Genomic DNA, 23,928 nt, shown 5'->3' on the forward strand with positions numbered 1-23,928 from the left:
CGCGGCTTGATAAAAGGACCCCATAGGCCCTCTTTTACAAAGGCGTGCTACGCATTTTAGCGCGGACTTAGCACTGCTAAATCAAAGCATGCACTGACCATAGGATAGCATGCACGCGTTAGCATTTAGCGTGCACTAATATTTAGCGCGCGCTACAAAACTTAGTGCACTTTTGTGAAAGCGGGGGTTAGGCATAGCTGGAATACACTGGGCCAGATTTTACGGATAAAAACAGCTAGATTTGTGAACCATTTGCATCCCTCTGAGGCAGTGGTGTGGTAAGAGGAAAGGCATTGAAGCGGCTGCAGTTAGCGCCTTCCCCGCTGGGCGCCGCTGCCTCCTCCCGTCCCTTCTGGCCTCCTCTCGCTCGTCTGTGACGTCAGCGCGTCCGGCGGACGTCTGGCGAGTCCGGGCCGATGGCGGGCGAGGGCCGGGTCAGCCTGCTCGCTTTCCTGCTGGGTCTTTCGGTGGTGCTGCTGCCGTCGCTGGTGGGCGGCGCCTGGCCGGCGGAGGGGAGCCGGTCGCTGCGGAACCGCCTGGCATTGACGTTGGCCCTGCACGTAGCGGCCGTCAACGGTCTCTTGCTGCTGCTTTACCGGGCGCAGCTCTACCAGGTGGGAAACTCGGGCGCGCGAGATTCTTTAGGATCGGTGCAGCGGGCGGCATGCTTAAGTTACTGAGCCCAGGAGAATAGTCGTACTGGGTCATCTAGCCCATCCTCACCGTGGACAATCCAGGCAAAACTCCAAAGAGTAGCAACATTCCAGAATCTCTGAGTTGCAAGATTCCATGTGGAATCTCCAAAGAATAGCAAGATTCCATGCAGAATCCCCAAACAGTAGCAACATTCCAGAATCTCTGAGTTGCAAGATTCCATGCGGAATCCCCCAAAGAGTAGCAACATTCCAGAATCTCTGAGTTGCAAGATTCCATGTGGAATCTCCAAAGAATAGCAAGATTCCATGCAGAATCCCCAAACAGTAGCAACATTCCAGAATCTCTGAGTAGCAAGATTCCATGCGGAATCCCCAAAGAGTAGCAACATTCCAGAATCTCTGAGTTGCAAGATTCCATGTGGAATCTCCAAAGAATAGCAAGATTCCATGCGGAATCCCCAAACAGTAGCAACATTCCAGAATCTCTGAGTTGCAAGATTCCATGTGGAATCTCCAAAGAATAGCAAGATTCCATGCAGAATCCCCAAACAGTAGCAACATTCCAGAATCTCTGAGTAGCAAGATTCCATGCGGAATCCCCAAAGAGTAGCAACATTCCAGAATCTCTGAGTTGCAAGATTCCATGTGGAATCTCCAAAGAATAGCAAGATTCCATGCAGAATCCCCAACAGTAGCAACATTCCAGAATCTCTGAGTTGCAAGATTCCATGTGGAATCTCCAAAGAATAGCAAGATTCCATGCGGAATCCCCAAAAGTAGCAACATTCCAGAATCTCTGAGTAGCAAGATTCCATGTGGAATCCCCAAAGAGTAGCAAGATTCCATGCGGAATCTCCAAACAGTAGCAAGATTCCATGCGGAATCCCCAAACAGTAGCAACATTACAGAATCTCTGAGTAGCAAGATTCCATGTGGAATCCCCAAAGAGTAGCAAGATTCCATGCGGAATCTCCAAACAGTAGCAAGATTCCATGCGGAATCCCCAAAGAGTAGCAACATTCAAATTCCAAGCAGGTAGACTGCAAACTTGGACAGGCTACTTCACTTATGCCGCCAGAGAATCATATAGTATCTTTAGGAAAGAACTAAAAACCACATTGTTTAAGAAATTTATAACCTAACCAGACTTCTCCCCTAAAATCGGAGCCTCCTCCCATCCCAAGGAGTCCGTCTACCCTCTTCTGCCAAAATTTCTATCTTTAATTGTTACCAGTTTTTCCCACTGGTGCCCGTCCTTCATTCAAATGTACCAAGTTAACAACTTACTTCTCATCAACATCTTATGTTATCTTTTTCACCTTCGCAGCCTTGCACCTTTGTAACTCAAAGCGCAATCTCCTTTCTCTTCTCCTACTTATGCTCTGAATATCGTCGACTGTATAATGCTACTCATTGTGAAACCATGTAATACACAGCCCTGTAACTCTCCTGTTACTATCACTTGATGTTCAATGCTATACTCTGTAATTCGCTGTCTCTACAGTTTCTCTTCATTGTAAACCGCCTAGAAGTCGCAAGATTGTTGGCGGTATATAAGAATAAAGTTATTATTATTATTAATATTCCAGAATCTCCAAGTAGCAAAATTCCATGTGGAATCCCCAAAGAGTTGCAAGATTCCATGCCACTGATTCAGGACAAGCAGTGGCTTCTCCCCTGTCTGTCTCAACAGCAGTTTATGGAATTTTTCTCGAGGAACTTGTCCAAACCTGTTTTAAAAACCAGCTACTACTCTTACCACATCTTCTGGCAATTCATTCCAGAACTTAATGTTCTCTGGAGTGAAAAAAATATTTCCTCCTACTGATTTTAAAAGTATTACTCTGTAACTCCATAGAGCAGGGGTGTCAAAGTCCCTCCTCGAGGGCCGCAATCCAGTCGTGTTTTCAGGATTTCCCCAATGAATATGCATGAGATCTATTAGCATACAATGAAAGCAGTGCATGCAAATAGATCTCATGCATATTCATTGGGGAAATCCTGAAAACCCGACTGGATTGCGGCCCTCGAGGAGGGACTCTGACATCCCTGCCGTAGAGTGTCCGCTGGTCCAGTGTTTCTCAACTCAGTCCTGGAGTACCCCTGTGCCAGTCAGGTTTTCAGGATATCCACAATGAATATGCATGAAAGAAATTTACATACAAGGAACTGCAGTGGGATTTGAACCCTGTTCCCCAGGATCTTGTCTGCTCCACTCACCGATCGGCTATTTCTTCTCCAGGGCATGGAGAACCAGAACAGCCTGGCTCAATTGCACTTAGGCTATCATAGCCTGCTTTGTGGGTGCTTGAGAACCCCCAATATTGAGCAAAGTCTTTGACTGTGCCCAGGGAGATGTAATTTTCCACTGGGCTTAGCAGCCTCAAATCATTTTGAAAGGTGGCTCTTGTGTTTTAGGCAACTCCCTTAACTCTCCATTGCCTCGTTTACAAGCTAAGACAGGGACATAACATGCTCTTGAGATACTGCTGAGAAGGCATGAACTAAATCACCACCGTCATAGGTGTATTTAATGTTTTTTAGGGTTGGCTAAAGGGGTAGTGGCACCCTGGGTTATCTTGCTTTGGTAACATGCCCCATTGCATCACTTTCAGTCATTCCCTCCCCCCCCCCCGTGGTTTGATATGTCTCCCTCCTTTAGGCTGGTATCTCTTCCCCTGGTCTAGTGTCTCTTTCCCCCTTTTTTTCTGCTCCCTGTGCTTTATTCCTGCTCCCTCTTTTCCCACCTGTTCCTTTGCTATTGCTTGTGTTTGCCTCTACTCAGTACCAGCTGATAGAAAAGCAGGTTGCTTTTTGTTGTAGCTTGTGGGCAATGCCAGTGTACCCAGCACATAAAGTGCCTTGTGTATGCACCAGACAGATTTTAGGGGTGCTGTATGGAACACATACACATGCATTCCAACTAGCACCCATGTGATCTGTTGCCTCAGGAGACGATAGGAGAGCAAATCATTTTTTCTTAAATTTACTATAGAGAGAGGATTTTTTTCATGTTTTGTTTAGGACATTGAAAGCTTATGGGATCAGTTTAAAACTAAAACATGGTTTTCATACATTACTAAAATGCTTTCCCTCCATATTTTTCTAGATAGCTGTGCGAGCTTGCTGGCTTGGTTTTGCTTTTGGATGTGGTTTGCTGCTGAGTTTTACACAGACAGCATGGAAACATTTTGGCTGGTAAGCAAGAAATAGTTTGTTAGAAACTACGGTACTTTTTTTCTTTTTCTCCCTCTTTCTTTCCCTCTCTCTTATTTCACTCTCCCTGCTTTTCTGCCTTTCATATATCTTCTAATAGCAGTTACACATACCCTAGATTCTTTTTATTAATCTGGTTGTAAGTAAATGATTATAGATATGGACTTTTTCTATACCATTGTGTCTTATTCAGATTTTGTGTGTTTGAACTGCTTTCTGTAAATTTCTTATAATATTCAATAAAAACTATTGAACTAAAAAAAAAAAAAAAAAAAAAAGAAACTACGGTACTACTTCTGATGCCTGTTGCTCTTGAGGATCAGAGAATTGTACTAGCTGTCTTTAAAGAGAAGTTCAGGCCATGAACATGTTTGAAAAGACAAGTACTCCCATTGCATTCACTCAGGCAAATGTTTATCAAGCTATATGAGAAGAAAACTGTCCTAATTACATGGCTATGCATGGCTTTTATTTATTTGAAAGTTTTACGCTTTTCTTACTAAAAAGGTCAGTTGTCTTATGTTGTCATATAGTAACTTTACATTTAAACATAGCAAGATAATTATAGATCAACAAAGAATATCTAATCTAATAATTCTAGTACAACTAACTCCCAGTTTAATTTAAAAAACCCATCGGCATCAATTCCAAGTGAAAGCTAAATCCAGTCTTCTCAATATTCAAAGTGATGTAAACAGCCCGGAGAGGCTCCTGGCCATTTTAAATCGCTTGGCCAGGGCTAACTGTGAATATTCAGTGGCTCTTAAGCAGTTAGTATCGCTGAATATCCGTGGTTTAACGCCTTAGCCCAGGGGTGTCCACCTGCGGCCCCGTGAAGTATTTTGTGCGGCCTCAGTTGAGGGTGATGCAGTGTTTTCCTCTGCTGCCCCCCAGGTGTTTACCGTCTTGCCGGCTCCCTCCTCTGTCTTGCTGCAGCGTTTGCGCATTTGTGAGGCCCCAGAAACATTTTTTTTGGCCAGTGCGGCCCAGGGAAGCCAAAAGGTTGGACACCCCTGCCTTAGCCGAAACGGGCTAACTTGTGGGTGTCCCAGGGTACAGTTGGCAGACCGCCCTCCCCTTACTTTGCCACTGGTCTTGCATTGAATATCCAAGAACATAGCCAGCGTTGGACATAAAACCGGCTGAATATGGGCTGGAGTATGTCTAAAATCCTAAATAAAATTTAATAGTCTTGTAAAAAATGAAAGTACACTTCTCTCTCTGTATCCGCGGGGGTTAGGTGCAGATCCGGACCGCAAAGTGTGAAAAACCGCGAATATCTTTTCGGCTGGCTCTGACCCACCCTCGCCTCCGTCCCCGGAACCTTACCTGGCGGTCTTGGCGGTGAAGCGGGGCAAGAACGATCTTCCTGTGCTCCTGCCCCATGCAGAGCCGTCACCAAAATGGCTGCCGTGATGAGTTCCCGTTGTAGTCTCGAGACTACAACGGGAATTCACGGCAGCCATTTTGGTGACGGCTCTGCACGGGGCAGGATCATAGGAACATCGCTCCTGCCCCGCTTCAGCGCTAGACCACCAGGTAAGGTTCCGGGGAGGCTCCGATGGCTGAAAAATAGCCCAAAAAAGGAAATTATTTCTTTAAAAAAATCGCAAATAACCGAATCCGTGGGTTCAGAGGGAGAAGTATATTGCAGTAATCTGCCTGAGCAGTTACAGTGGTATGTGTGACTAAGAGAAAACTTTTCTTATCAAATGATGGTCAAAGAACCGGAGCAGTTTCAGATAGAAAAAAGTCCCCTTTATTAAGCACAGCAGATACTTGTCTTTCCACCGTGTGACTGCCGTCAAACACTTCGGTTGACTTTTCAGTGAATGGGTCATTCTGTATTTTTGCATTTCCTCTCTAGGTATATGTGTTCGCTGTCATTTTTCCACTATTCGGAGTATTTAATCACTGCAGTCAATAATCCTAAAAGCTTGTCTCTGGACTCTTTCCTATTGAACCATAGTCTGGAGTACACATTAGCGGCTGTTTCTTCTTGGGTGGAGTTCACTATTGAGAAGATAATTTACCCAGGTAAATTTATAAAGGGAGATTTCAGAATTTGGAGACTTGGGGCTCTTTTTACAAAGGTGCATTAGGGCTTTAACGTGCCGAAGAGCGCCTTTTAAGCAGGCAGTAATTTTTCGGCTAGCGCGTGCACCAAAAACACTAGCACACCTTAGTGAAAGGAGCCCTTAGGCCCAGTGAATATCTGGGATATGTGGAGAGCTTCTGTGCATGCCGCCTCTTAACCTTTTGTGAAATGAATAACATCTCCACAGTCAATTGTAAATGTTCAAGTTTTAGCAGCATTGTTTCTGTGTGTGTGTGTAATCTCTGGCAGCCCTGTTTTTTTTTATTTCTGACCTAAGAAAGCAAACTTTTGACACTGGAAGACTGCCTGTGTCTGAAGAGTATTTTCACCCTGCACATCTCCCAGCTGGAATGATTCTTGCTTGATCTGTGCTGACTGGGGTAATTGATGTGCGGGGATGAAGATTTTCTTTTGAATAATTCACATTGCGAACTAAGTGTATTCTTCTGCTGTATATTAAGGATTGATTTCGCTTTCAATGGAAATGACTTTAGGTGGCTGATTTAACCCTACTGATTACACATTAAACAATGAAACATAGGTACTGATAATGAAACTAAATTTTAAAAAATAAACAGGCAATGTTTTGTGGGGCTAGAATCCAAATATTTCCAGATGTGGCAAGAGTAACTCAACTTAGACGAAAAGCTTTTTTAGCTTTGAAATCTAAGGTAGTGGAATCCGGTGCCACATTTTTTCTGAAATTTCCGTGTAAGTGTTTGATAACTTTTCAGGATAAGGATTACGTATTTTTTGATCCTATTCGATTAGGATATTTTCTTGAGCATTCTTAGTAACCCCCCTTTTTCTAAGTTGGGGTCGAATTTTCCTTTCTTGATTATGATAATTTCAATGAAAATAGGAGTTTAAATAGTTAAATGCCTCTATAAAATTAAGGGTATGGTTATCCCTTATTGATTACTAAATTTTATGTTATTATGTAATAGAATTCTTTCTCCTCAGTGATGTGGGCTTGATGCGATTTTTGATTTTCTATGACTGATTTAAGTTGTATTAAGAAATAATATTTCTATATTTTTTGTGTAAATTCCCATATCCTGTATACTTGTTTGGATACATTAATAAATTTCAATAATAAAAAAAAAGAAACATTAACCCCCCCCCCCTGTTTTACTAAGGTGCGCTATGCGTTTTAACACACGTTTAGCGTATGCTAAATATTCATGTGCACTAACACGTCCATAGACTAACATGCACGTGTCAGCGTTTAGCGCTTGGTAAAAGGAGCCCTAAAACTTTTGTCGAGCATTGTACTTAACCCTTTATTTGGCATTGTTGCCTTATGGCTCTTATCACTCAGAAATGCAATAGCATATCATCTGTTTAAATAGATATTCAATGTAGCGTTCCTAAGAGTAAAAGTGAGCCACCCTTACCCTCCAATGTAAGGCACCGTCCTGTACAGTTATTGTCATTGCTGTTTCTGCGTGTAATGACACTTTTCGCAGTCTTCCCGCCTACTCTACTCATAGCTGTAGCCATTCCTTAACTCGGGTACTGTAACTCCACATATTGGTCAGCTTCGTAATACCATTTATTTTGAAGGTAGTGCAATCTGATACCTTTATACAGCAAACTAGAAAAAAAATACTAGGAATTCATATAAAGATCTTTTCTGTAGATCATAGCACTCCCACGGTCCCACAGCGGCCCCAAGGAGTATCAAAATCTCTAAATTGTAATAATAATAACAATCAACTTATCTTTGGTAATGGACAGTTAATCAGTCTCCAACAACACACGTTGTGATATAAAATCCCAACCAGCGGTTTTACCGACTACCCCTCGACTCACGTTCCCTCGTCGGGAGGGATATCAATTGCTCCCTCTCTTCATTTGGGCCAACGGCTCCAGCTCCCCCACTCACTTGCGGGTCCAGACGCCTTCCCTCCCTGCCTCCATTGACACACACCTTGCAGAGAAAGCTGATCTCTATACAGGCTTGCTCGATGCCAGTGCTCACGGCCTTCCCTCTCCCAGGCTCCAGAAAGCTACTTTAGAAATGGCTTGAATACTTTCTCCTGTGGGAGCCACCCTTGTTGTGTATCTCACCCTAACTTTAAACCCCTTATAGGTGATGGGTGTCGGCATCACCCGGGACGTCAAACGACAGTGTATTAAGAATATGTTTACAAATACAGTGCTCCCCCACAAATTTGCGGTCCGCAATTCGCGGTCCCGGTCATTCGTGGTATTTTCCGAATGAACGGCAGGAGAGAGCAGCTGGAGTGCCAGCGAGTGAAGGAAATCACTCGTGGTATGCTCCGACCGCCTCTTCCTGTACTAAAGTCGGGCCTCACCAATCACTGCCCTCTCCTGCTTCTCCGGCTCCCCTCTCCTATCTCCCCTGCTAAAAACCGTATTCACAGTTTTTCAATATTCGCGGGGGTTCCTGGAACGGAACCCCGCAAATATCGGGGGAGTACTGTATTTATATTATACGTCATCCAGAAGCATACTTTTTTTTTTTTTTTGCAGAATATCAAAATTCAGTAGACTTGTAAAGTTGGAGTGCCCAATTTTGATAATTTGTTTATGCACATTTAGTTATTATTTCATATAGGTTCCATAAAAATTCTGTAAAGGGGAAATTATCTGCAGCCATGCCTGTCTGGCAATTGAACCACGATAAGAGTGGTGCCAGATCTAAGCAGTTGACGGCATGTTGAGGAGTGGAAGGTTAATATGGGAATTTTTGGGTTTTGAGTATAAATGATTCTCTTCCCTATCAGTTTTAATGGTGGTCATTTTCTCTTATATATTTGTGTCTTAGTTGTTGTAAACTGCCTAGATCATTCGATGGTGTGGGTGGTATAACAAGTTTAATAATAATAATAATAATATTATGTTTACCCCCTAGAAACATGATGGCAGATAAAGGCCAGTGGTCCTCCCAGTCTGCCCATCCTCAGCATCCACTATCTCCTTCTCTCCCTAAGAGATCCCACATCTGCCCAGGCTTTCTTGAATTCAGACACAGTCTTTGCCTCCACCTCCTCTGCTGGAAGACAATTCTACGCATCTACCACCCTTTCTGTAAAAAAGTATTTCCTTAGATTGTTCCGGAGCCTATCACCTCTTAACTTCATCCTATGCCCTCTCATTACAGAGTTTCCTTTCAAATGAAAGATTTGCTTCATGCGCATTTATGGTACGTAGATATTTAAACATCTCTTATCATATCTCCTCTCTTCCGCCTTTCCTTCAAAGTAAACATATTGAGATCTTTAAGTCTGTCCCCATATAACTTATGGCAAAGACCACCAAACATTTTAGTAGCCTTCCTCTGGATTGACTCCATTCTGTTTATATCGTTTTGATGATACGGTTTCAGAATTGCACACAAATCTTATACAGGGGCATCAATACTTCCTTTTTCCTACTGGCCATACCTCTCCCTATGCACCCTCCTTCTAGCTTTTGCCATCACCTTTTCAACCTGTTTGGCCGCCTTAAGAGTGTTGCAGATTTAATCTATGGCTATTCTGCTTTTATGTACCTGTTCTTTTGACACTTTCTTTAATAATCTTATGCACATTATTCTTGGTTTTTTCCTCTGTGCTCTAATCCTTGGCTTCTTCCTATTTTCTGTTCATATCGCTGTGATGCCAGAAATTCTCATCTTCTTCTGTGGGATTTATATTCATTAGTCCATCACCAATCAAATCATTACCTGATGAATAGAGCAGAGTCGAAAAACTGCCACAGATGTTGTGGGTTCATTTATTAAAAAAAAAAAAAAAAAAATCACCTGCAGTCTGCTTATTGACCTTTTTTTTTTCATTAAATAATTTATTGAAATTTGAAAGGATGCAAACAGAAAAAAGTCATAGGGTGTCATAACATATAACTGTAAACTAAGCATAAAACATTAATCATTAATCTTCAATAAACATTCCCATACATTCCTAAATTTGCTCCATCTATGAAAAAATGAATTCTGATGATTTGGGGCATAGTAATTTATTTAAATTGGTTTGGGGCCCGTTGACATCTTATATTACTTCACTATAGTAGGTCTTTGATTATGAGTCAGTTTTTGTTTGTTTATTTTGTTTGTTTATTTTTGTACACATCCAGGGAAGGGGGGGTGCTATTGCTATCCTAATTTGACCTTTGAGTATTTACACTTGGGGTGGGTGGGAGGATGGGAGGGTATTAATTTGAAAAGGGTAAGGTTATTAGGAAAATCTATGTTTCTGTGTTTTATTGAATAATCATTGGGTGGGAGAAAATGGTTGATTATGTATATTTGTAAGTTGAATGTGCTTTTATTGACTTATTATATGTTATATATCTGTATATTGCACTATTGAAGTTTGGAAAATCAAAGAATTTTTAAAAAAATATCTAAATTTCCACATTTAATTGCATATAATTTTTCATACTATATAGACATAACATATTCTACCATGTATAATATTCTAATTTAGAAAAATCTTTTCAGTTAATGAAAATAGTTTTAAGCGTTACCTTAAGAAGGATATGGCAATACTCGAGAGGGTCCAGAGAAGAGCGACTAGGATGATAAAGGGCATGGAAAACCTTTCGTATGCTGAAAGGCTGGAGAAGCTGGGGCTCTTTACCCTGGAAAAGCGGAGATTTAGAGGGGACATGGTAGAGACTTATAAAATCATGAAAGGCATAGAGAAGGTGGAGAGGGACAGATTCTTCAGACTAGCGGGGGCAACAAAAACAAGAGGACATTCAAAAAAATTGAAAGGAGACAGATTCAGAACAAATGCTAGGAAGTTCTTCACTCAGAGTATGGTGGACACCTGGAATGCGCTCCCAGAAGAGGTGATAGTACAATATTGGGGTTCAAAAAGGGATTGGATGACTTCCTGAAGGTGAAAGGGTTTGAAGGATACAGATAGAGGGTAACTATACAGGACACTAAATGAATAGGGAATACACGATTTAGGTAAAGGATCACTTACAGGTCATGGACCTGGGGGGCTGCTGCGGGAGCAGACTGCTGGGCACGATGGACCCCTGGTCTGTCCCAGCAGAGGCAATGCTTATGTTCTTAACATTCGTAAGGCCTTTAACAATTATAGGTATTTAAGGAAGACTGTAGCCCTATACTTCCTAATATAATTATTGGATAAGACAATGGCTCTGTTATGGACAACAAATGTGAAATTATTGTCCATATCTTATCCCAATAAGAGGCAACATGGACATTTGAAAAGCATATGCTCCAATGTACCAATTGCATCTTTACATGACCAACAGAGCTGTCCCTTGGATGCATCAATGCTATATAAATGGAGTCCATAGTGCTTATTGACCTTGAATTTGTATTCACTGTAATTGATGTAGGAGAAAGATGAACAGTTAAATGCTGAGGGAGAAGGGAAGCTGTTGATTTAATGGGAAAAAAATGCATGTCGGAAGTCAATTTAGTGTTCAGCACAGCAGGCCTTGAACAAGGGAGGCCAGGGTTCAAATCCTGCCTTTTCCAATGATACTTCTTGTGGCCTTGGGCAGGCCACATTACCCTCCATTGCCCACGTATATCTTAGATTGTAAATCTCCTTGAGCAGGGTAATAACTTGTATACCTGATTGCAAATCATCTTGAGCTGAGGTTTGGAAAAAGTGAGCGATTATGAGGCTCATTTTCAAAGCACTTAGACACACAAAGTGCCATAGAAACCTACAGTACTTTTTATAAAATTTTCAAACTACCATAGTGCAAACAAACAATTTCAATATATATATAAGTTTATACGAAATGCACATTAACTTACAGACATTAATGTATAACCATTTCCCCCCCCCCCTCAAATAATCAGAAAAAGTACATGGCATTTTGGACCCCAGTTCATTTACAGAAATTAGATAGTTCAAAATCTAATAGATGCTGGCATTGTCATCTTGAAGCTGGGACTTTGGATCATTTACTATTTTATTGTCCCTTGATACTTAAATTTTGGAGATCCATTTGGGGATCAAGTGAATAAATATTAGAAAATCCAGTGGCATTGACGTACAATACCATCCTATTTGGTACGTTAATGAGGGCTAAAAGCCAAATATCTGCCCGAAATAACAAACTTCTCTATAATAATGACAGGGGTTGCCATACAACTCATTTTGAGGAATTGGAAGAACTGGAATAGATTAAATTACACTTTCTGGTGGGAATCTCTCTTATACTTTTAAAATGGAACATTCAATGGCCGTAGAACAGGGACGGTATAAGAAATTTATGGATGTTTGGGAGCCATTGACTAAGTTCTATAAGGAATCATAATTGATTTTATTTTATCGACCCTTAAGCATACACATCCAGGGTGGGTTGGGTTGGGGGGGTTTGCATTGGAATTTCATTCGGGAATATATGGAGGTTTCCTGTAGGTATGTACTTTTTCTGATTATTTGATGGGGGGGGGGGTTGTACATTAATGTGCATTTAGTGTAAACTTATATATATTGAAATTGTTTGTTTGCACTATGGTAGTTTGGAAATTTAATAAAGATTTACAAAAAAAAAAAAAAGTACTGTAGGTTTCTATTGCACTTTGTGTGTCTAAGTGCTTTGAAAATGAGCCTCTAAATTTTTTAAATACAAATATTATAATTCTTCACTTATTTTTCACAGTGGCACCAAGACGAATGTAACAGTGATACCAGTTGTACCACTTATTTCACTTGCAGAAATGAAGCAGATAACATGGCTGAGCGTCATCGGGCTACTGATGGTGCTCTTCGGCGAATCCTTGCGGAAAGCAGCAATGCTCACGGCTGGCTCAAACTTCAATCACATCATTCAGAATGAGAAATCCGAGTCCCATATTTTAGTAAAGAGTGGTGTATACTCCTGGTTCAGGCATCCCTCCTACGTGGGATGGTTTTACTGGAGTATTGGGACGCAGGTAGAGTATAAGATACTTCACTATACTTCTGTTTTGTGGTGAGGTGGGGGGAAATAAGGGAGTTGGAGATGGGAGAAGGATTTTCTATTTTTTTAATTTCATTTCTGTTTATTAATTTGCATATATGTTCACACAAACCTATTACAATTGAATTAACACACAAAATCCCTAACAGAAATCTACTAATCTGATAAAACAGGAATCGCCAGTACAGCACAAAAGGCATTTAATAATTTAGAGGCTCTTTAACTAAGCTGTGTTAAGGGCTAGTGCGTGCCTAACGCAGCATGGATGAAACAGGAGCCCTTCTTACAAAATAGGAGGCAATAAATGCGCCAGCGGTAATCTTAAAAATGGCTGCCTGCTAATAGCGGAGAACAAAACAGCGAAGGAGACTCTGGTGCTCAGTGTCTTTTATTAATGTACCAAGACTCGACACGATCGTGTTTCGGCCCCAAATGGGCCTGCCTCAGGAGTCTGGAGTCAGAGTGATGATAAGTGCGATATTCTTCCAAGTCAAACATAGACCAATATTATAAAGCATAAAAAGGTATCTCTGCGAGCCGACGTAACTGTCCTACAGAAAGCTTAGCCGCAATCCTTAAACACAATTTCCTCCAGACTCCTGAGGCAGGGCCGAAACACGATCGAGTCGAGTCTTGGTACATTAATAAAAAGCATTGAGCACCAGAGTCTCCTTCGCTGTTTTGTTCTCCGCTTTCCAAGTATTGGGAAGTTGGCATCACCTGTTTTCCTGGTGCGTGCTAATAGCAACATTAGCATATGTTATTAAAAAAAACAAAAACGCAGAATGAGTGGAGTCAAACTCAAAATACCAATAAATCCCCCCACTCATTTGGAGCACTGTGAGCCCTAAACTCAAAACAAATACTAATTCGACAAAAGAAATGGAGATAGACCTCTGTCAATCATTGGGGCTTTGGAGACAGCCAGTGGAATCGCCCTACTGCTGGCCACGTGAAGCTGAGTTGAGAGGGTTCTCTGAATGTCCCCTGAATTGGCTCTGGTGAAATAGGAGAGAACCCCTGTTGATAAAGATTGAACTTCAGCCATGGAGACTATTTCAAAGATAAGTGTGGATGGTTGTTATCATTGTGGTAAATGTACATTTACAGGTTTTCAAGACTGAATGTTGTTGCTGGTTTCTTTATTACACATGTGGGTTTAATTCATTTAATACAAGATTCAAAAAATTACATATCACAGTTTAGAGGCTACTATCGGCCTTTTAATAAGGGCATTACAGGAATGGAGTTTTTTTTAATGAAAAGTGATTGACAGGATCCAATGTAAACATAAGGTTTGTGAGAGTTTTTGATTGAGGTCTTTTTTTTCTCCCATTTTTTTTTGTCAAATTGATACTTTTTTAAATGTTGTTAATAACAGAGTTTAGGGCTCATATTGCTCCAAATGAGTGGGGTTTTTAAAATATTAGTACATGCCCATTAATTGGAAAAAAAAAAATAAATAAATAAAAATAGAAAATCGGGGTTTTTATGACCATGGTAAAAATGACCTTAGTGCACGAGAAGGACCCATGTAAGTGCATGCTAAGTCCTATTTTTATCACAGCTTAGTAAAAGAACCCCTTAGAACCCTTCCCTCAAAAAATTGCACAACAAATGACCAAATTGGTCCTTTAAGGTAGACCTGGCTATAAGCTTAAATCTGAGATCATTCAAGAGAGCTCGATTAGTTAGTTTCTTTCAAGAAAACAAACTGACCTCTGCAGAAAGGAGATGAATCTGGTTTCCTCAACTCTGACTATGGAATTGGCAACACTCCTGACTAAAGGTGAGGGGCTTTAATATGGTTCATAGACAAGTGCGCGCAAGACAATCGTGCGCGGACAACTGAGCGTAAGACAAGTGAGCACTAGTCAATTGAGCGCGAGGACAACTGAGCGTGAAGACAAGCTAGCGCAAGACAATTGAGCGCAAATTATTTTCTGTAATGTGCACGAGCGTGACAACTGAGCGCCGGCAGGTGAGCTCAAGACAATTGAGCGCTGGCAGGTGAGCGCAAGACAAATGAGCGCCGGCAGGTGAGCGCAAGACAATTGAGCGCTGGCAGGTGAGCGCAAGACAAATGAGCGCCGGCAGGTGGGCGCAAGACAATTGAGGGCAAGACAGCTGAGCGCAAGACAACAATTGTGTTGCGCTGAGTTATCGTTATGCTCAATTGTCTTGCGCTGAGTTATCCTTGCGCTCAATTGTGTCGCACGCTATTGTCTTTGCGCTGAGTTGTCTTCGTGTTTTTGTCAGCGCGCGATTGTCTTGCGCGCAATTGACCTGTCACCCTTTAATATAGCAGCTTAACTGTTAGCAGTAGTATGAGACTGCCACTAGAGGTTGCTGGCACTGGGTTCCCTTAAGCAGCTTGAACCCTCAAGGCAGTACCAGAAGCCTGCTAGGTGGGTTGCCAGCGCCATTTCGAACCCGGTGTCAGAAATGGTTGAAGATCTCTCTTGTCCCAGAACCCTTAGACTACCAGGGGATGAAAGAAATTGTCCCAGAGAAGGGGGGGGGGTGTCTTTTCTGGAGGGGTTGCTCGCTTCAGCTTTGGGAAGCTCTGGCCCCTCTTAAGAAGACTCCTGGGCAGATGAATAATGCTTCTTCTGAAATTGGTCGCAAGTTGTAAGATTTACCATGAAAGAGACTAAAGCCCTCTTTTACAAAGGTGCGCTAAGTGTTTTAACACAGATTTAGCGCACGCTAAATCAACGCATGCGCTAACGTGTCCATAGGATAACATGCGCGCTAAAAAGCTTAGCGCATCTTTGTAAAAGGCGTTCATTTCAATTTTTCCATAAATCTTTAAAAACTACTCTATTTGGCAAAAACTTTGAAAATTAATTCTTTTGAAATTTTGCTATTGTCTTCTATTTATCATTTGTAAATCATTCCCTGTTTATTTAATTACTGTACACCGAGTCGAGCCTTCTCAGAATGATAACTCGGTAAACAAAGTTAAGCTTTAGTTTAGTTTAAAAGAGGAGGGTAAGTTACAATCAAATATTTTAATGCAGCTTAGTAACTACCCCCTTTAGTTGCTCGTCTGCCCTTAAACTCCTAAAATGTTGCTGTTTTGTCTCTCTTTTGCAAGATTCTACTCTGCAACCCTGTCTGTGTGGTTGGTTACACACTGGCTTCCTGGCGATTTTTTCGGGAGCGCATAGAAGAGGAGGAATTCACACTAATCCTTTTCTTTGGAGAACAGTATTTGGACTATAAGAGGAAGGTGCCGTCAGGTTTGCCCTTTATTTCAGGAGCCAAAGTGGAACTATAACTTGTGGACCAGTATCTCCAGATGCATTTCCAGTCCCAAATACAGGATGGGACCCAGAGGATTTGCCAACATATTCTGTGTCATTCAGGACGTCTTCATTTTTATATTTCTTATTTAATCTTTTTGGGGGCTTATTAAGGGCTCTGATGCTGGAGGACTTTTCCTAAGAAATGTGAAAGTTAGTCTATTTACTGTGTATAATATTCCTCACTTAGATTTGCATATCAGTGGTCTTAAGGGTCATTGACCCCATAATAATTCTTCAGTTGAGTAAGGCATTCTTTAGCCAAATTTAAAGAAGCAAAATATCGAAGCATAGTGAAAGGTGGTCAGGCCTGCGCTCTCCATATTTTTGTAAGGACTTTTTTTTTAAGGCAATAGCAAACCAGTGACTTAAAAAACATGAATAATGCAGCTTTAACTTCATCTCAACGGTATGAACTTTCGTGAATCATACAGGGCAGAAGTGTGTGGAAATGGTTGGAAATAAAGCACTGTTTGGTCATAGTGGTTTGAATAATAGGTGCTCATTTGAGTTTTGTCTTCCCTTAAAACCCAGTACATTGAACAGTATGGTTTTACACAAGCTTCATTAGAGCATTTCTTACCAGCTAAGCAGCTCTCTGTTATGCCCTTGTAAATAGGACTTCTCTTATTTTCAGCTTTCTAGTGAAATGTCTCTGAAGTGAAATTCTTTGTTGCTCCCACTTTGACTTAACTGTTTCTAAGACTGATGTTCATTTTTTTTCCCATTCGGTACATAGAAGTACAGTAGACTCTCAGTTAACTAGCCCTCTCAAAGTGCCAGAAAAAAAATTGCCTCCTGCATGCCTCAGCCAACGTCCAAAGTCATGCTCCTGACCCGACACCCTCTCTCCAGCCTCAGAGGCAGCAGCAGCAGCAGAGGAAAGGCCCTGCCAGGGCTGGTCAGAAGCTGCCTATTTACTGACGTTTCCTCTGCTCGTTGGCTGCCGCTACTGCTTCAGGTGAGTGAGGTGTTGGGGGGGGGGAGGGATTGTCAAGATTGGCTTTGCTGCTTCGGGTAGGGGATGGAAAGAGGGAGGGGGGGAGAGAGAGAAGGTGACCCAGAAAGAAGGGAAGAACAGATGCTGGACCTACAAGTGGAGGGATGATAGAGTGGGGTGGGAAGAGAGGCAAAACTATTTTTACAGTGACTCTCAAGCAACCAGAAACTACAGTTATGCGGCATCCACCAATCCCCATGGGTGCCGGATAGCTGAGGTCTGCATGGAATTGGAATCTAAAGAGTATTTTAAGAAGGCATTTTACTGTCTCCCTCAACCCACCTGAGCAAGATTATGAAGTAGAGAATGACATGGGGGCAACAAAAGCCCTGGAAAATCCAGAGAAAAAGTCCAAGAGAAAACAAAAAAAAAATCCAAAACTGGAGAGACGATGTTCCTGAGGTTGACTTTATTTAAAAAAAAAAAAAATATATATTAAAAATCAACATAGCAATCCACATAAAACCCTTAAAGATCTAGTCTGCTGGAAACGGACCCAACATGGCCTGTGTTTCGACAGTAGAATTTTCCTCGGGGGTCTCTGCTAGTCCTAGGATGAAAAATACGTGGAAAGGCTAAACAGTCCTCATCTGCACAAGCCTCAAACACTTTGAAATGGTAAGTGTTCAAGGTTTGTGCGGTTAATGGGAAAAGGACAGTGACGAAACTTGCGGGGACGGGGAAAAATGTATCCCCTTGTCATTCTCTATTATGAAATACCTAGTTGCAGTTTTTATGTGTTATTATGTGTGATAATGACAATCTTGCTTGGCTGTGTTCAATAAGGCGAATGCTATCAAAATGATGCATCTCAGAATATTATGGAAAATAAAAATGAGTTTGAACAGCAGCCCTGATTGTATAAATGGCGCCTAATTTGAGGCGCTGAGGAGCACAGTTGCCAATAATTTGCTAGGCACCATTTATAGCGGCTAGCACAGACATGGGCAACTCCGGTCCTGGAGGGCCGGAATCCAGTCGGGTTTTCAGGATTTCCCCAATGAACATGCATTGAAAGCAGTGCGCGCAAATAGATGTCATGCAATATTCATTGGAGAAATCCCGAAAACCCGACTGGATTCCGGCCCTCCAGGACCGGAGTTGCCCATGTCTGGGCTAGCAGCACCTAAGCTGTCTTAGAAGCCAGTTGGCATTGAAACCTTAGACACACTCCCATTTTTGCCAGGGTTTTCTTGGTCTAAATGAGTACGCCTAAGACAAACCATGCCCAGAATCCCCTCCCGCCCAACCATGCCTACTTTCTGGTAGGTGCCTTGGAATAGATGTCTACCTCGAAGAGTTTGGCACCTGCCAGCTAATTCATGTTTTAACTGTGCTTTTCAATCAACAGTGTCAATCCAAATTGAATAATTAAGTCAGGCGCCTTGAATGGCTTTGTGTGACGATCTTTGTGCCTAACTCCAGGCTCCGTTTATAGAATCTGGAGCAAATTGTCTTTCTGGTACATCTAGTTATCCAAATTAAACGGGTGAAGATTCCCAGTGCAATTAGTGATGATCACCTCATGGTAACAGTAATCAGTTGCAAAAAAGACGCTCTCATTTTATAAGTAAGCTCACTGGTTGATATCTTTGAAAAAATGCTGGGTTAGTGCACTCTTAATGTGCTGGAATTTAGGCTTTGGATTTGACGCTCAAGGTGATTTACAGTTCAAATGCAGAAGGTAAGTCCTTGCCTGGAGAAGTCTTCTAATCTAAATTAGTACCCGAGACAATGGAGGGCAAAGTGATTTGCCTGAGATGACGGAAGAAGCACGGTTTGGTTTTCGGGTCACTGCTCTAACAACTAGGCCACTCCTCTATTCCTGGCTGCTTAAGTTTCAAGTTTATTTAAAATTTCTTATAGCGCCTAATCAAACCTAGGCATTGTACAAAAATGTTAAAGCCATCTACTGACTAAAATACAGTTTAAAAAAACACACAACAACACTAGGGCAAATACTAGCTTTTAAGGACTAATAAACTAACAAAAAAATTAACGAACAGAGACAAGCGGGAAAGGAGGGCTGGAACGACAATATGTAAAAAAAAAAGAGAGCATGTAAAGGAGAAAAACAATAGGAAGGGGAACAAGTATTAAGATTCCTTCTAAATGCTGGGTAGTCCTTAAAAGGACAATTAGGAGTCAAATGCGTCGAGAAAGAGAAATGAGTTTTGACTTAAAGTCGGAGAGTGTAAGTTTTTCGCGTATGTAATTTGGAATACTGTTCCAAAGAGAAGGGGCGCTAACAGAAAAGATTGAGGTCCTTAATGTATTTATATGTTTCAATGATGGGATAACAAGAAGGTTTCGAACTGTAGATCGCAAAGACCTTGTAATGTTGTAATTGGATAAGAACATAAGATACATAAGCAATGCCTCCGCTGGGTCAGACCTGAGGTCCATCGTGCCCAGCAGTCCGCTCACGTGGCGGCCCAACAGGTCCAGGACCTGTGCAGTAATCCTCTATCTATACCCCTCTATCCCCTTTACCAGGAGGAAATTGTCCAATCCTTTCTTAAACCCCAGTAGGTTATTAATGAATTCAGGTTGATTATTTTCTCTGGTTTTAAAAGTTAATAAAATAATTTTAAAAGTAATTCTGTGTTGTATGGTAACCAGTGAGCTCTATATAAAAATGGGTTGACAATCATTTTTTTTTTTTTTTTTTGCATTAAATAAAATTTTTACTGCAGTGTTTTGTACTAGTTGGAGTCTTCTTATTTCTTTTTTTTGTTGCGCCTTGAAAGAGGGCGTTACAATAATCGATGCATGAGATCACAAACGAGTGAATCAAAACGTTCAAAGAAGCAAGTTCTAATAGTTTAGATCAGTGGTTCCCAACCCTGTTCTGGAGGACCACCAGGCCAATCGGGTTTTCAGGATAGCCCTAATGAATATGCATGGAGCAGATTTGCATGCCTGTCACCTCCATTATATGTAAATCTCTCTCATGCATATTCATTAGGTCTAGCCTGAAAACCCGATTGGCCTAGTGGTCCTCCAGGACAGGGTTGAGAACCACCGATTTAGATAGAGATCTTATCATACGCAATCGATAGAAACAACGTTGGACTACTGTGCTGATATGCAGATGGTATGATAGCTTCACTTTGAACAAAGAAATTGTAATTTTTTCATTTCACATTTATTAAAGCAACTAGTTGTTTAGCCCGTTACATTAACGGGTGCTAGCAGTCCTTCTCCCTTACTTTTACCGCCAACCCTGTCCAGCAGCACCTCCCCCCCTTTCCCTGCTCCCCCCATATAGCAGTAGCCCTTCTCCTTTTATCTCCCCCTGTCCAGCAGCACCCCTCCCATTCCCTGCTCCTCCTGTCCAGCAGTAGCTCTTCTCCTTTACGTCCTGCTCCCTCCCCTGTCCAGCAGTTGCCCCAGGAAAAGAGTGAGAATCGCAGGACCAAAGCTTTTACTCCAATCCTCTTGATGCCTGACATCCAAGTAGGGGAAATCCACTCTCCCCACCTCCTTGCTCCTGCTGCACTTCCTCCTTGGCTATACACACGCACACACACACTTACATACAGCTCTCCGGCTCCTCACGCCCCTCCTCCACCTATTGCTTCTTCGGCGGGGGCCAACGTTTTTTAAATTTTCTTTTGTTTTCTTTTCGCGTGTTAGCCGTAGTGCCGTAGGAGCGCGTCTTGGTGCAGGCCAGGCTCTGGGAGAGCTCACGCAGACCTCCATCACGGAAAAACAGCACTACCTGCCAACTTAGTCCCTTGCCGCCCCCTTCCCACGGTCCCAACAAATGTCCTTACTCCAGCAGGGGCCGCAGCACTCTAAACACGCTGCTTCGCGGCCTGCTACTGCCCTGGTTTGCTCTGCCCGTGTCGGGCTGGAGTTTGTCGGGACCGCGGGGCGGGAAGAGAAGAGGAGCGGCGGCAAGGGACTAAGGGAGCCGAAGGTAGGGTCGGATGGGAGGCTGAACAGGGGTTCGGGTATGCCGGGGAGAGGAACAAAGACGACGCCGACGACCGGCCAGAGAGAGAGAGAGAGAGATTCGCGCGCATGCGCACTCCTACCTCAGGTGCCCTACATCTCACGGAAAACGGACGCACGCAGGTGGGAGTGCGCATGCGCAGCTTAGCATTTTATTATATTAGATAGAAACCAAATGGCTGATTATTGCAGGTTTCTATGAATTTTCTCTTCTTAACGGGACAGGTCCTTCCAGTTCAGGCCGCCGATGCTGCTTGCGTACATGGCTCTGTAGTATCCTTAAATGTTTAGCATGGGGTCCTCAGAATGTTCAGAGCCTGGCTATCGACTTTGATCTCTGAGGACTTCTCCCAATTGTCTTCGGTGTTGGTAGTCAAGTCATTCCTATGGTAGAAAAGTATTTGCCCATGGAATATCAGTAATTAGCTTTTGTTGAATTAATTAAGAGGTCTGATGCCTACGAAATATCTAAAAAGTATACAAAGTCTTGAGAGATACCTCTGTGAGGTGTCACTGGCCAATAGACTGTCATCATAAATCTTCTCTGGTTGCTCGTCCTTCAGCTCTTTGGGTTTTTTGAGCCTAGAGAGAAAAATATAAGGAAAATTCCTAATCTAGGACCACTACTTATTCCACTGTGCAGAACATGAGTGTTTAGAGGTGTACAAAATATAATTTCTTTACTTTTATTCCCCACCCCCCCAATTCTTCATGTGGATTTAAATATTTCCCTTTTGAAAATGCAGTGTTTAAAAATTAGACTGATAAGATGGCTTGGCCTGATAACCTATCGGTTACACTCTTTTTTTCAGTACCTGGGGTCCAGGCGCTCCTTGACCTTAGCGATAGAATGGATATAAGGTACAATCTGCTTTGTGATAGTTGTCAAGTAGCTGTTTTCCTGCTTGAGCTGCTGTAAGTCATGTAGCTGGGCTGTATGAAAATCCAACAAGATTTAGTTGTGAAGATGGATTGCTAGAGAAAGATTAGTTACCACTGGCATAAAGGGCAATTCGAGTTTAAAAACAAAGCCAGTCGGGTTTTCAGGATATCCATAATGACTATGCAAGAGATAGATTTGCATAAACAAAGGCAGTGCATGCAAATTACTCTCATGCATATTCATTGGTGGGCATCCTAAAAACCTGGCTAGGTGTAGCCTGAGGACTGGGTTGAGAACCTCTGATTTTTATATACAGGGTGGGGCAAAAAAAAAATTAACTCTTATAGAGTTTTTTGCTGTTTACTCAGCAACTGCTTGGAATTTCAACATGAATTTTTACAGCTTTATTTGTTGCTATCTATATTTATGTACTGCATGGACCAAGATTATTTTTAAATATGGCAAAGTTACAGACTTTAGCATGACCACCCAGGATGGTTGGATAGGCTGAAGTGAGCTTGGATGGCAACTTCAGAATTTGGAACCTAGGACAATGCCAGAAATATCAAAGAAAAGTCAAGTTATTTTTAAGTCCTGTATTTTTAATGGGTATAATTAATGGGCAGGCTGGATGGACCGTTCAGGTCTTTATCTGCCATCATTTACTGTGTTACTATGTTATGTTGGTTTTGGGCTTTTATCTCGTCACATCCTCCAGAGCAGAATTTGAGATGGGTGGAGACAGTCTTGAAAGATCTCAAATATGTATATTTTGGAGGAAAGGCAGGAGAGAGGGAGATACAATAGACATTTAAATACCTACGTGTAAATGCACATGAGTCGAGTCTCGTTCATTTGAAAGGAAGCTCCGGAATGAGAAGGCATAGGATGAAATTAAGAGGTGATAGGCTCAGGAGTAATCTGATATTTTTTTACAGAAAGGGTGGTAGATGTGTGGAATAGTCTCCCGGCAGAGATAGTAGAGAGAGAGACTCTCAGTTCAAGAAAGTGGCACACACACGTGAGATCTCTTAGGGAGAGGAGGAAATAGTGGATGCTGCAGATGGGCAGACTGGATGGGCCATTTATCCTTCATCTGCCTTCATGTTTCTAGTGGACCAAGGTTTAGAAATTCAGCTGTGTAAAGATCTAGCTAAATGGGATTTTATTCTAATTTTCATATGGCTTCTAAGCCCCAAGTTGTATAAAGAGCAGGCACAACAGAAAAAAAAAAAAAAAGGAGTAGAGAAAGGCAAATATAAATTACAAAATGGAATGCAAAATTACCAGTAGTGTAAGTTGGGATTGGTGGCGCAGAGAATGTGGTATTAGATAAATCAGTGAAGCTTCTTTTAGTGCATTTTACTGCCTCCAGCATATATAAAACATATTAGATGGGTTAGGAGTGAACATCCCAGTCTCGTGTGCCCAGTTGTGTTAATGCAGCAGGATCTAGGTAGCTACAGTACCTTCATAAATTTCCTGCTCATTTGCAACCCTTTGATAAGTCTCTTCCCAAATCTGAAAGAAAAAATGGCTGAAGTATATAATCCATAGTGCATCGCGGTATACATAGGGTTATTAGACGTCCGGATTTCCCCGGATGTGTGCTTTTCAGGACATGTCCAGGGCTTTTCAAAACCCGACACTTTGTCCAGGTTTTGAAAAGCTGGTAACGAGCGATGTCGGGACGGCATTCGCGCATGCATGGATGCAACGTGGTGGCGTTATGTGCCACACCAGTGGTGGCGGCATGTATGTGCCACACCAGTATGTGCCACAACGTGGTGGCAGCATGTCACACCAGTGAATGCCGTTTGGCCTGGCTCATTGCTCGTGCAGGTCGAGGGGGCGGGCCTGGGGGCAGAACCGGGACA

The 23,928-nt window shown here is 42.1% G+C and overlaps 2 protein-coding genes across 3 annotated transcripts in view; one reads left to right on the plus strand and one right to left on the minus strand.

Moving 5' to 3' along the window:
* The first annotated feature begins 265 nt into the window (after positions 1-265).
* Positions 266-16,690, plus strand: ICMT (isoprenylcysteine carboxyl methyltransferase). Of its 2 annotated transcripts, none has more exons than XM_033922813.1 (5): positions 266-614; positions 3,766-3,854; positions 5,842-5,909; positions 12,657-12,874; positions 16,001-16,690. In XM_033922813.1, exons 1-5 carry the CDS (start codon positions 417-419, stop codon positions 16,181-16,183), a joined length of 756 nt encoding a protein of 251 aa, XP_033778704.1. In that variant the 5' UTR covers positions 266-416; the 3' UTR covers positions 16,184-16,690. The 2 variants fall into 2 exon arrangements, with proteins under 2 accessions (XP_033778704.1, XP_033778703.1); XM_033922812.1 differs by having other exon boundaries at positions 267-614; positions 5,740-5,909.
* Positions 16,691-21,327: 4,637 nt separating this feature from the next.
* The window catches only part of RNF207 (ring finger protein 207), a 47,297-nt gene continuing 44,696 nt past the window's right edge, over positions 21,328-23,928 (minus strand). The window contains exons 15-18 of the mRNA XM_033922505.1: positions 23,521-23,572; positions 21,984-22,101; positions 21,667-21,750; positions 21,328-21,552 (exon numbers count right to left, since the gene is read on the minus strand). Of these exons, the coding sequence (XP_033778396.1) occupies positions 21,456-21,552; positions 21,667-21,750; positions 21,984-22,101; positions 23,521-23,572 (351 nt within the window). The 3' untranslated portion in view covers positions 21,328-21,455. The remainder of the gene's footprint in view (positions 21,553-21,666; positions 21,751-21,983; positions 22,102-23,520; positions 23,573-23,928) is intronic.

Source organism: Geotrypetes seraphini, chromosome 15 (assembly GCF_902459505.1).
Source record: "Geotrypetes seraphini chromosome 15, aGeoSer1.1, whole genome shotgun sequence".
NCBI lineage: Eukaryota > Metazoa > Chordata > Amphibia > Gymnophiona > Dermophiidae > Geotrypetes > Geotrypetes seraphini.

Excerpts from the sequence above, each read along its gene's own strand:
- ICMT (XM_033922812.1), top strand. The coding sequence starts at position 417 with ATGGCGGGCGAGGGCCGGGTCAGCCTGCTCGCTTTCCTGCTGGGTCTT. Across the intron at positions 615-3,765 it reads ACCGGGCGCAGCTCTACCAG|ATAGCTGTGCGAGCTTGCTG; the intron begins GTGGGAAACTCG and ends ATATTTTTCTAG. Across the intron at positions 12,875-16,000 it reads ACTGGAGTATTGGGACGCAG|ATTCTACTCTGCAACCCTGT; the intron begins GTAGAGTATAAG and ends CTCTTTTGCAAG.